The 13,415-nt window shown below is 33.6% G+C and overlaps 1 protein-coding gene across 1 annotated transcript; it reads right to left on the bottom strand.

Annotated features, from left to right (window-relative positions):
• Positions 1-8,836: 8,836 nt before the first annotated feature.
• Positions 8,837-13,103, bottom strand: LOC144444673 (bromo adjacent homology domain-containing 1 protein-like). Its single transcript, XM_078134183.1, has 5 exons — positions 13,071-13,103; positions 12,373-12,532; positions 11,596-11,672; positions 11,156-11,247; positions 8,837-9,250 (listed from the first exon to the last, which is right to left on the bottom strand). The coding sequence occupies exons 1-5, from the start codon at positions 13,101-13,103 to the stop codon at positions 9,064-9,066; spliced, it is 549 nt and encodes a 182-aa protein (XP_077990309.1). The 3' UTR covers positions 8,837-9,063.
• Between the last annotated feature and the right edge of the window lie 312 nt (positions 13,104-13,415).

Raw genomic sequence — 13,415 nt, 5'->3', positions numbered from 1 at the left:
ATGCATGCATATCAATATTTGCTGAACGATTAGTCTGGACTTCAACTGGAATTTCTCCATGAAGACAATCGATTTCCCCTGAATATTTAAAGTTCAATAGATCTCAGAATAACAACTACGATTTTGATAATGATAGTTTGAAAAAGATGTATATACTTTATTGCAATACTACGAGTTACCTCAATAGACTAACTCTGGAGTCGTTACCATGGCTACATATCATGTTAAATATATGTTATGTTTAATTTGCCGATCCGGGCGACCATGAGCTTTATTTTTTTACGTTTCTCAACTTATCTTATTAGAAGATGGTTCGGTCAGTCAGTCAGTCAGTCAGTCAGTCAGTCAGTCAGTCAGTCAGCTAGTCAGTCAGTCAGTTAGTCAGTTAGTTAGTCAGTCAGTCAGTCAGTCAGTCAGTCAGTCAGTTAGTTAGTTAGTTAGTTAGTTAGTTAGTTAGTTAAATAGTTAGTTAGTTAGTTAATTAATTAATTAGTTAGTTAGTTAGTTAGTTAGTTAGTTAGTTAGTTAGTTAGTTAGTTAGTTAGATTAGTTAGTTAGTTAGTTAGTTAGTTAGTTAGTTAGTTAGTTAGGTAGGTAGGTAGGTCGGTAGGTCGGTAGGTAGGTAGGTAGATAGGTAAAAAAAGTAGAAAAAACGCTAAACGAGCGCGTGTATATGTGTGGCGTGGTGAATAGCCTATCTATAGACTTGAACCACTATCGCTACTACACTATTCAGTTAATAGGATAGCAGAATATAGTAGCGATAGTCATTCAAGTCAGATAGGCTAGTTGGTGACGGTGATATTAAAGTCATAATATGGTGCACAAATATCGCCCTCTATCAATATATAGGACAAATCAACGATGTGTGTATAAACCATTCATGGGTCACAACACTTATACTTCATCAGATTTCAAAAGAATTCACAATCGCAATGGGTGACCATGAACATGATATTGAGTTTTCCATCATTAATTCTAGATAGTTCAAACATGAATGTAAAAAAATTATATCAAGTCTTGTACAATATAATTATTATTAATTACATTCAAAGAAGTGAATGTCTTAATTATTTATCTATACTCACTGTTCGAATTCTGTCCTTTTGGAATCTTGTTTTCTGACCATATCCTAATGTTTTGTAATATTCCTTCTATCACCATTATTACCATTGTTACCAATTTCACTTTTACGTTTTCCTCTGCTGTCGTTAGCCTTTTCTTGTTTTTTTATTTAAAAAAATAACCTTCTCGTCGTGATATAAGCTTATCTTTTGACTTTTGTTCAGCGGTCCGTTTTCTTAAAATTACCGTTTTCCTCTCGTCATCGAATTTCTCTTTAAAGTCCACTGTCATCTTTTTACTTAATATTCTTGTTTCTTTGATCCAAGGAGATTCTGGCCAAGTGAAGTTCTTCCCTAAGCTTGTTGTTTCAAGGGATTCTTTTGACGACGTCGACAGTTCTTGTTGCAGCTCAGGTTCTTTAATTCCTCTAACTGTTTCATCATTGACAAGTTTTCCTCTTTCATTATTTTGTGTCGAATTGGTATAAGTTGCCAGATTTACATTCCCTACATATTAACTTCTTATTCATTTAATCTATTTCCAGTTTCATCTTTGTAACATTGATTTCTCATTCTCTAAGCTCATACATTTCTTAGAAATTCTTCTCTTGAATGTTTAGTCTTGCTTCAAATTCATTAACGCTGAATATAAGGGGGGAGGACAGTCGGGAGTATATTCCGATATGGGATGAGATACACAAACATTTTTGTTAGTGGGCATTAACTTGCTGTGGATAACGAGAGAATTTTGTGGCACATTGCAGTTCGGGGGGGCATATCCGAACAGCTTTTACTTTTCCCCTTTAATCTAAAAATAAAACTATAAAGTCTATTAATATTTATTTTGCTTTTCAAAAAAAAAATCAGAAAATTGACTCCTTGGCTGCACCTGAGAAATGACACTTAAAACATTCTGAGGGAAGCTATGAACCATATATTTTATCATCGGGCCAAAATTTCAGCCATATATGAATTGGAGTAAAAGAAACAGTCAGAGTGGAAGCAAATTATTCTGATTTTGGGCTAGTTCGATCATTTTTACCAACATCACTGTGATATTCTGAACATATGGAGGGGCGGGGTTCAATTACTAAACTTCCCGAAAGTCCAGTCAGACTTATTTCTACCTTTGGTACCCTTGTATTGATTACTGATACCAACTTACATATGATTTGGGGTGATAAAATAACAGTCATTAAGTCTTCCTCATCTTTGAAACCTTGTAAAGAAGCCTTGCTGGTGTATACATTCATGTACATAACACACATATACATAGGCAATGCATGCATGCATATAGACAGACAAGACAGACAGACAGACAGACAGACAGACATGCATGCATACATCAATCCATCCACACGCATACACACACACACACACACACACATACATACATACATACATACATACATACATACATACATACATACATACATGTATATACTATGTTCTTTGACCTGATGACCATGTTTAAACAATACAATTAAACATGTCAAGGGCCATGGCCATTAGTTAACAATTTGTATATTTGTGGGATACTGACAGGGTTTGATCACTATGCAATGAATCATGCTTCAACAAGTACAAGTTGAAAAAAAGAACAGAATGATAAAATAGCTGCATTGGATTACAACTACACTCATGAAACAGAACATCCACCTTTGGCTATATATGCTTAAAAAGACACTCACACAGTCACACTAAATGATATATCATGTTTTCAATACATTTTTTTTATTTGAAATAGTGTTGTAGACTAAATCATTAGTAATCTGGCAGTGGGGAACTAAATAACAATGAAACATAGCACCTTCCTATATTAACATATACAGAAGTTATAGCAAGAAATGGAAAATAGTAGAATTTATATATCTACATTTTACAACATTCAGTATTTCTGTCTAAAATAGTAAATTATTCATCGTCATTTTTTTCAAGCATTCCAAGTGTAAATCAAAACTGGTTTTGTCCAACTAGTCATGTTATCAGGAAGCACATCATATAAACTAACATTGCAATATGTCAATATGTTCACACTGTCACAAATTAAAGACACCCGAGTTAGGACTCGGGGGGGGGGGGGGGGGATGTTAAAGTCTATGGAAAATATGTAGGCATCCTTGAACCAACCCTGTAAAAGTTCTCTTAGCTACATTTGTACTGTAGTCATCTTGTCAACATAAGTTCAGTTGTCAGTGGTGCCTTTCAGAATCGGTACAAGCACATCATGTACACAGTGTTGATTTTTAGAGCATATACCACTTGAAATGACCTGAAAGATTCATTGTTCTGGGCACTCAGTGAATTTTAAACAAGAGCATGTGCCTATCCTTCTGCACTGATGGCAGTCAGGATGTCTGACATAGAAATTGGATACCTGAAGTAGGTATGACACCTATGTCTGGACAAAAATACTGTTGTGTAATTACACACCATCATTATTACTAGCATTCTACATACAATGTATGTGGATAGTAAAACATTAACATCAATTTTCTCAAATCCATTGCATGTCTTTTGAGTATTTCACTCCAAGAGGTATTACAAACAATATTTAAAAACCAACCACAGTATTTAAAAATAAATGATTCTTACGAAGAACAACATCACAAAAAGACATTGACAAACAACTATGATCACTTCCAAGATTAAATACAATTCTGTGTAAAAACCGACAGGACTAGCAGACTGAAATATACAAACTATGCATCACATTTGAAATCTGTCATATTCTACTTTTCAGCATTTTAATTTGATATCTGTCTCAAAAACTGAATATCATAAAATTCATTTACAATATTCTTTTTTTTTCTCTTTCATAATTTCAACACGAATTTAATTCTGACATGAACTGCAAGCCACTTCTGCACACCGGAAAGTGACCTAAATTTTTTTACCATACAGTACAGAACTGTTCTACAATATTGCTTACACATTACATGTCTTGTAATATACACTGATTTTATAATCTGGTGAATCTGTAAATATTGACAAAGCACAGTGGAAATGAAACAAATTTGAAGAAACATTCTCTATGGTTGGAGCCTGCAGTTCGCTGCAAGTTTACTTTACAACACATCACCACTACTTTTAAGAAATCACCTGTAGTTTGAAAACTTATTAGCCATATTGAATTATATATATCTATAGTGATTGTGAGGTGAGTGGTGTCATCTTTCTCATTACAACACACAAACTTCAAAAGGCACTTGAGGACTCAACGCTGCAACACATGAGATGTTTGGAGAACACATAGATGGCATTGCTTATCAGTGCAGGACAGAGAACATTTTTTTTTTTACAAAAATACTCATACGAAGACATGTCAAATATGTTGTGAAATGACAATAAATTTGGAGAGTTATAATTATATACATGTAATATAAGCTCTTTCTAACAGTGTTGCTTGAGGGAATGTGAGTGAAAGAAATATTCTATAGGAAGTTACATTCATGGAGTAAAGTGTCATATGGTGAAACCCTCTCTGCTGGAAATAAGACTGCGGATACTTTAGTTTGGACAAGCCAATACATACACAAACTATGCTACATGTATTATTGCAGCATGCAGTCAGTTACACACATGGATCATGGTAGCAGTGCCCTGGGGATTTCAATATTATCAGCCTGTAATAAAGACACACCCAAAATGTACACTGGAAGTCGGAACCATTCTACCATGAGTGTAACCATATATGTATTCAATATCTATTGATACTCTAATATATTACTAGTCACTTGCAGTTTGTTTCTGTTTTGCTTGTCAAAAATTATATAGTAAATACAAGTTATGAAGATGTGAAATGGCAGCAGTATTTTTATAACACACTCTTCACTACATCAGTGTATCCTCAACATTCTTACTTTGATGGTAATCCTTCTTTGCTTTTTAAACAAACACTCTACACAATACTCTTAGCCTTCTTAGCCTGATTACTAGACGCTGCTAGAGGTCACTCGAGATTCATAATAAGAGTCTGCCACTGTTCATAAACAGGCTATGACAACTCTGATCATGAGGTTTTTATTACAACAAATCACAATTAAGGGATAAATTGGTCATGACTCTTTACCATGGCAACCAACTTAATATAATATTACTCTAATCTTAAGAGTATTAATGAAGATAAATTAACAGTGTAATGAAAATATACAAGTCTTTCCTTCATTTTTCTTTTTCTGGGAAGAAAACCAAACTTTCTTGATGTTCTAAAAAGAGACAGACCCCGCTTTGTTTCTATGACGACACTGATTATGACAACTTATTTAAAACTTATAATCATTATCATTTCTTTTTTTTTATGTCAGCGTTACAATTCTCAGAGAACATTTATTAGAAAACAATGCTAAAATTTAAGGCTGTCGCTGCATCCATGATCATCAACTAATACTTTTCAATAGTATTTACAGAAATTTTATGCAGAAAAAAAAATGCTGATGCTCAATTTCATTTTTTTTGTCAATTTCATTCTTATTTTTTTTGTTCCATTTCTTCTTAAATTTACACATAGAACCTGCATATTTGCATACAATTTTAAGTAGTCTCCCTGAGAAAGAGGCAGACTGTCAGAGAAACGCACAATGATCTTCAGAGAAAAGTACAAAACAGACACATATTTCTCTAAAAAATACAGGCAAAAAATAAAATTATCCACTGTTTCTATGGAAAGGAAATTCTGGAAAATAAATAAAAAATGGTGAACAACGTCACGTATCAACACAAATAACAACTATATAACTCTTTATATTAACTTTACGACTTCTATTTACAAAACTGGTTTATCTTTAGGGTTTAAAATAGACACAAATTCATTTGTTACGATATCTAGTTTTGAAATCTACATAATGAAATAGACTAGAATTATAGTAATTTTATTCATTTTTTTTACTCACAAATACATGCAAAATGTAATTGGCATTAAAATATATTCAACAAGGTTTTTTCACTGATGATCTTAAAATGGACAATAGATTTTGAAACAATTTTTAGACGTTACAGTGTTAATACGAGCAGTTTCAAAATCTGTAGTAAAATGGAAATCCGTTTACTCATATAATGTATATATTTTTAATTTTTTTCTCTCGGGAATATGACTTTGACCATAACTTCAAGAAAAATTCATCTGTTAGTGTAAAATCTGGTTTTCCTTATTGAGGGTCTAACATTAAGTATTTATACATATCTTGGGGTAGATTTTTAAAAGGGGTGGGGGCTCTGAAAATATTGCAGTTAAGGTATTATTTTCTTCTAATACTATCGGTATAAGTAATGATGACGTTATTGTTTCCAGTTTGCTGATAAATGATAAATGTATGCAAGCCAAATTGGAATGGAAGAATGGGGAACTTGCAATCCAGACTGAGCATGCTCAGATGCAAAGAACTATGGGATTATCTGAGGTTATCGTATTACCTAATCTGGCGCTACCGATAAAATAAACCTCCCACAATGGTCAGGGTGACTATGAATTGATCATTTGTGGTTACAAACAATAGAACAATATTGTTCATAATACTAATTGATAAGCATTTATTATCACATTTCTCATGATGCAACATTCAACATGGCGGGTTTGCAAGTCCCTATTGAAATCCTGGATGATTGTATTTAAATTCAAATTATACAATCTTTATAATTTGGGGGGGGGGGCAAATGGCATCATGAAATATGATGCTGAATTCTATGGATTATTGAGGATGGAAAACTAGAAGGCACAACTACTGGATCTATCAATTGGTCATTGATGAAGACTAAAACACAAAATTCAGCAAGAGAAGTACCTCCTGATTTGTTATTTAAAAAATTGAAAAAAAGTTTGAATCCCATTTCAAACATGACTAGGAGAGGCTTTTTTCAATCTAAATAGTTGTTAACAAAAGGGTATCCCTTTGAACTGGAGTTAATAAGATGGTCAAATGTTTTGAGCGACCTGCTCAGGATTGTGATTTGAACCATGATTGTGTCTCATTCAACCCAGCTGTATAATGGGAGATCTGATAGTACAGAGGTTGCTAATTAATCCTACAGAGGCTGATATACCTGTGTATGCTTCCCAGGGAGTTGTGAAAGTATTCTTTTAAGGCAGTGAGTTGTGCTCGTTACATGTCAATGTCAGGGGTAATTATTGTCAAGCCCATTTGAGCTGTGTGGTTAAGTGCTTTATTCAAATTATTACATCTATTGATATGATTTACAAATTTGTGAATTGTTTCCAAAGTAGCTACTGTATTAGGCCATGTTACAGGTGAGTTTACATTGTCAACATTTAATGTTTGACCATGTCCAAGTATGATCAACTTGAGTGAAATGAATCAACTAAAATGTTCTTTTAATTCATTAACATATTTCCTAGGTATTGGTAACCAGATGTTACTTCTAAATGCAGTTAAATTGTATGTTTTTACTGAAAAATTAATATTTCATTGGGACATTGTCATATATCTGCATGAGTTTAACAAGGATCTTCTCAGTATAAGGCTATCATTATAAGGTATTGTTTTATGACATTTACTGATCATATTTTCATAATTTTGGGCCTGACTTTAATTCCTATTTATATAAAGGAACATTCTGATGAAATACACAATGTATTTAATCATTTGACTAGATTCATTTCCCCCCACATAATTAGCATATTATGACACTTGTATGAAATGTACAAATTTGACAAGTCCATTTTTTCCCTAAAAGTTTTAGAAAAAAATATAGACCAAGTGGGCCTTCGTATAAATACTGTTTGATTCACTAATGAATCATTAGAAAATGTACAAATTTGTTGTAACTTTCCTGAAGAAGGGAAGTATACATATAAATTCTTTTTCAACCTACTTTTCAACCAAATTGTACATTACACATACCTCTGGGATTATTGTCTCAAGTTCAACACAACACATGGCCATGTAAATACTACAGATAAGTGGATCCGTTTTGTTTTTTTGTACTGTTCTTCACTTTTGAAGTAAATGCAAGTGAATGTTACAGTAGCACATACCTATACGTCATCAGATCTATTTTCAGCAATGGCAGAGGGTACTACTTGCTTCAAAATATCGAAAGCATAATGAAAAACAGATGTATTACACAAATCATAGCAAATTCTATTTTTATGCAAAATGTACATTCTCAATTAAAAGAGTCAGATGCTTTGAATGAATTCTGTATGACTTTACAGCAAGTATACATTCGTCATTTCAACTTCAGAATCACTAAAGTATTAGTTCAGCTAAGAGTTATTTCTGATAAACTGGCACCTCCAGTAAACACTTCCAATCTCTGGTGACAGCCCTACAGGATAACTTCCTTGTAGACCTTAAGATTAAGGGCACTAGTAACACGGAAGTAAACAGAAATTACTGGTTTGATTTCCAGTTTTCTCTATAATTTGATATTCAAAGGAAGCTTTCTGGTTAGCGTGACATACTTTTTTACCATTGGATTGTATTTTTCAAGTTCACGAATTTGGCCAAACAAAAAGGACATGTTGGTCTGAATTTATCGTAATGCTGACTCAGATGTCTTTCTGTTTGTTTACGTGTAATTATTTTGTTGAAATGAGTCAGTATCTAAGCAACAAGACAATAACACAGTGGTGTATTAACAGGGTGAAATCTCTGTTACACCTTCATTCTTACGAAAGTGTGTAGTATGCATGAATCACTGCGGGTCGTGTTCGAATATCTAGTCTGTAAACTATAACACAGAGATACTACAGTTTAACAAGCACACATACATCAAGTATAACCAACAGTACACTGGAATGCATTTTCACAGAAAAGTTGCTCCTGCTAAAATAGATTTCTAGCAGTCTTTCACAGTATATCTGTTAATAATATGTACCAGCAATTTATCACTTATCACACAGTAAGCTAGGATTATTATTGTACAAATAAAACAAATCAATCACTACATGTACATAATTTCTCCTGATCAAAGTTTGACAATCTATCATCAATCTACAGCACTGAGTTGATGTAATAACCTGACCAGGTCGGTTGGGGTTTTAGGAAGGGTTCTTCAAAATTCTTTTCTGTCTGTAATCGTAGACATGCCGACAAAAATAGATGAGGTCTTTGTCAACATAGGGTGATGGTATTCTATCTGTTCGTGGGTATTCTTCTTCACACGATGGGACTAGTGGTATGCCAGGATTAACTCCTTCTTGTACCATCTTTACCTTTCTACAGTGTCTGAAAGAAAGATTGTACACGAATGTAATTTTATAGTCATACTAATAGCTGTTAAAATTGGCATCACAATATATTATAAATATTTATTTTATACTTATTAAGATAAATCAGCTATGATGTATTATCTATTGCACGAGGTGCATGAAGGTATATGTGCATGTACATGTGTGTGTGTGTGTGTGTGCTTGGCTGTGTACTTGTCTACGTGTGTTTCCATGTTTGTCAATGTGTCTACAGTGTGTGCACATGTGTGCTTGTCTGTCTGTCTGTGTGTGCTGTGCTTGTCTACATGTGTGTTTCTGTACTTGTCAATGTGTGTCTATCATGTATGTATGTGTGTGTGTTTGGCTGTGTACTTGTCTACATGGGTACGTCTATGTCTGTCTGTCTGTCTGTCTGTGTGTCTGTGTTAGCATGACATATGTCAGTATACATGTACACCTTTGTGTCTGGGTCTATGTAACACCTTTGTGACTGGGTCTATGTAAATATACATTCAAGTGTATGCTTGGATTTGTTGTACCTATAAATATACTGTAAGAATTTTGATGAGCCAGATAATGAAATTTAGAAAAGTTTTTATTGGCAAAATGTTTTGCTGAGCTGAAAGATGAAATGTATGTGTAGTGATGTTAGTACGATTTTTGTTATGCCAGATGAGAAAGGTAGGCTAAGCAACAGTATTGCAATTTTTGTCGTCAAGCATGGCGAAATTTGAAGTCAGATGGTTTCAGTTGAACCAATACTTGTTTATTCACTTCACTATACATTTACAGACATTACTGTCAACCTGTTCACACAATGACACACAAAACCAGTCGGTGTGTTCACAACTGTCACTGTAGGTACAGACAATCTGTCATTTTACAAACTTGCTATATATGACATATACAACACTGTCAAACATATGTTGCATTGTGGTTTATTTCAAGTAAAACAAAATCACATGATGGATCCTTTTTTATACAAAACTCAACGTGTCCCCGTGTTTTAATCAATCACTTGAATCAACAAGCCAACTTCACAGCATATGCTGTTAAAAAAAGTTGCATATGTGTAACATAGCAAATCTACTGGTAGTAACATCTTCATAGCATCAGTTTCATTTTATTTATTTTTTTATTAAAATGTTGATTTCATTATAACTGCTATGGTAGCAAATATATCCAAATCTCATGACATCACATTTTTGTGGTGGGTGGGTGGGTGATTTTTTTTTTTTATTTTGGGGGGGGGGGGGGGGGGGGGGGGGTTCAATTGTGATTTATGTTAATTTCATTTTTAACTTAATAATTAACTGGATAATTCATATTTTTGTGTTGTCCAAAGTACTAGGGGGTGGGTGACCGGTCATCTACAATTGTTTGTAAGATTATATATATATCAGATTTTATTTGCAACTGTCTCTAGCTTGTCCTTTTCCATGGTGATATACTACTCTGAATAATATCAGATTCTATATTTGACAATCATGCAAGTAATTCACAGTACCAGTTATAGCATTTCACCCACAGGTTCAAAATATAACAGTTTAAAGAGATAAATTTTTACTCATGCACATCCACAGACAAGTAGATGGAAGTCGTGGTTTTGACCAAGAAATTGAGTGCTTATTATTTTGACAAATAAGTGGTAATATTCTATTTTAAGTACTGAGAGAGTAGGGAAACATTCCAGGACTTCCACGGACTTTCCAAAAATGTCCGCTTCTGGGAAAAATCCACCTTGCACTAGTTTCATTAAATATCCTAGTGAAATGAACCAGAGGGAGTGTTACAAAACTGAAACTACAATATCGTCATTGATTTCAGTAGAATTTTACACTAGATGCTTCAGATAAAATCCTAAATGTAACATAGTCCAGAACTCTGACCTCGTAATAATTGGGTGTTTGATATATCTTACCTGTTATATTCAGCTAATGTCAGGACATAGCATTTGTCTTCGATTGTAGCAACACTGTTATAATCTTTGTGTTTGCAGGCAAATAACTCAGCCTACAAGATAACAAAGATTAGATAAATTTAGTAACAGATAATGTATGATAATAACAACAACAACAACAACAACAACAACAACAACAACAACAACAAAATTACCTGTGGCCTTACACAGCCAGTGTGAAACAGCTTGACTCATTGTTGTTCATTTGCTATGTCTATATATAAAAACATAATCTGTACTAAAACTGTATGTAATTGCAAAATTATTTTTTCTACATTTTGACAAAAATAACTTCATAGCCTACATTATACAGTTGATTGTTTTTTGAAGATATATACTGGTAGCACGACTGACTCATTTCCTGTAACATGATGCCAGACAGGCTTAATTGATATAATTACCTCATGGTGATGTGGGCGTCTTCCACCTTCTATGTGCTCAGGTCTGTAATACCATAATAAACTGGCCATGATTTCCCCTGAAATGGATGAAAAAATAATCTAATGATTCAGAAATAACTTTTTAACAATCAAACATGATAAATCACTCAATCAACTATAGTCTCATTTCATCTGGTCTAACGTTTTATTTCGCAAACTTTCCTTATAAAAATATATAAATTCTGTTGCCTTGCTTTCTGTTCTTGTTTTTTAAATTTTGAGTATCCACTCTCAAAATAATGTTAATATAATCAACATTGGAAGACACTGTTGAAGAGAAAGTATTAAGAGCTAAAATAGAATGATTAGTGTTTGGTAATGTCTGGGCTGTAACTGTGAGAACACTTTCTTGTTTATTTTTAGTGCATTATATGTCCAAAGATGTACACATATATTGTTGTGACATATGGTAATATATAAATTCCATATTTTCTGTTAAAACACACACAACTTGGCTTGTTGAGTTTTTCATGAAATCTTTTATTTGCAATTTTATTGCCGAGATTTGACTCTACATAAATAGTAACACTGATTCATGCTTTTATAAATAGACAAATTTAGGCACAAATATTTCTGTCAACAATTTGAATGTTCTCAAAATCATTGACATTATTTAGTCTAGGCCTATTCTTCTAGCTGTGTGAGACAAACACACATAAAATAATGTCTGTAGGTATGACTACTTTTAAAATTATCAAATAAAAGTCAAGAAATCAGCAGTGTTAGCAGTACCCTTACCTTCCTCTGGGTCTAACCATAGAGCAGATACCTTGGCCACATACGGCAAATCCGTCTTCCTTGGGCCAGACTTGAGTAGAACGCAATCTCGTACTTGAATGACTTCCCCTTTTCTCTTAATAGACTGATAACATGTCCTCATTACCTTCGGAGCATCGTTCTAGAGACACAAACAAAAGTGATGCGTAAAATACAGAGCACTTGTGTCTGTATTCATGATCAAGAGACCCAAGTATTGATGTGGGACCGACTTCTATCAAACACATTAAACCACCTAGTAATTAATACTAATAACATCTCAATTGATTGTTATTACACGTAATGCCCTGCATTGGGGTTAAAGTCTTTAAACACAAAGACATGACCAAATAAGTGACTCTCAATTTCAATGAGCTCCAAAAGAGTCAACATGCCTAGATCCCCCCAGAGTTCAATGCCTTCAAGCTTGGTGCATCCACACACAGGTACAATTACAAAACAACTAAAGGTCATAGCTGACATGGTAGATAAGCATCACTACAATACAGCAAAAGCACTTCATTGAATACAAAGAGGTCATTACAGTCTGTAATACACAACCTTAACAGAAACCCTCTTAACCTTTTTGTTCCAATTTGTAAAGGCGACACAATCTATTTCAATATGACCACAGTTACTGCGGCTGCAAAAAAGCCACTAAATTAATTTTGCTTCGTTACTTTCTTTTCTCCTCTCTTATATACCATGTACATTGCGATACAGGATTCGCTTATAATGTTACATATCTGTTTCAAATGCAAGTACCAATACCTTGAATGTATAACGGATGAGTGGACCAATTGTGAGAATATACGTAGTTGTTTTTCTTGGCCATACAGAGTTTATAGTGTATTCAACACCTTGCTATTTTACAAGGTCACAAACTTTGGACATTTGATATACACAAAATAAGTGATACTATAAACATCAAATTTGCCACTGAGCTGAAAACAGATACTCTGGTTACAATGTTGTATAAACACACTTTATTGTGAATGATAAAAACAATAAAATGGACTTTGGAT

Source organism: Glandiceps talaboti, chromosome 2 (genome assembly GCF_964340395.1).
Source record: "Glandiceps talaboti chromosome 2, keGlaTala1.1, whole genome shotgun sequence".
NCBI classification, from domain to species: domain Eukaryota; kingdom Metazoa; phylum Hemichordata; class Enteropneusta; family Spengelidae; genus Glandiceps; species Glandiceps talaboti.
This window is presented reverse-complemented; position numbering and strand designations above follow the sequence as displayed.

Coding starts and splice junctions, on each gene's coding strand:
- LOC144444673 (XM_078134183.1), bottom strand. CDS start 13,103: ATGTACATGGTATATAAGAGAGGAGAAAAGAAA. Junction 12,533..13,070: donor ATAAGAGAGGAGAAAAGAAA/GTAACGAAGCAA, acceptor TTGTGTCTCTAG/AACGATGCTCCGAAGGTAAT. Junction 11,248..11,595: donor GACGCCCACATCACCATGAG/GTAATTATATCA, acceptor GTTATCTTGTAG/GCTGAGTTATTTGCCTGCAA.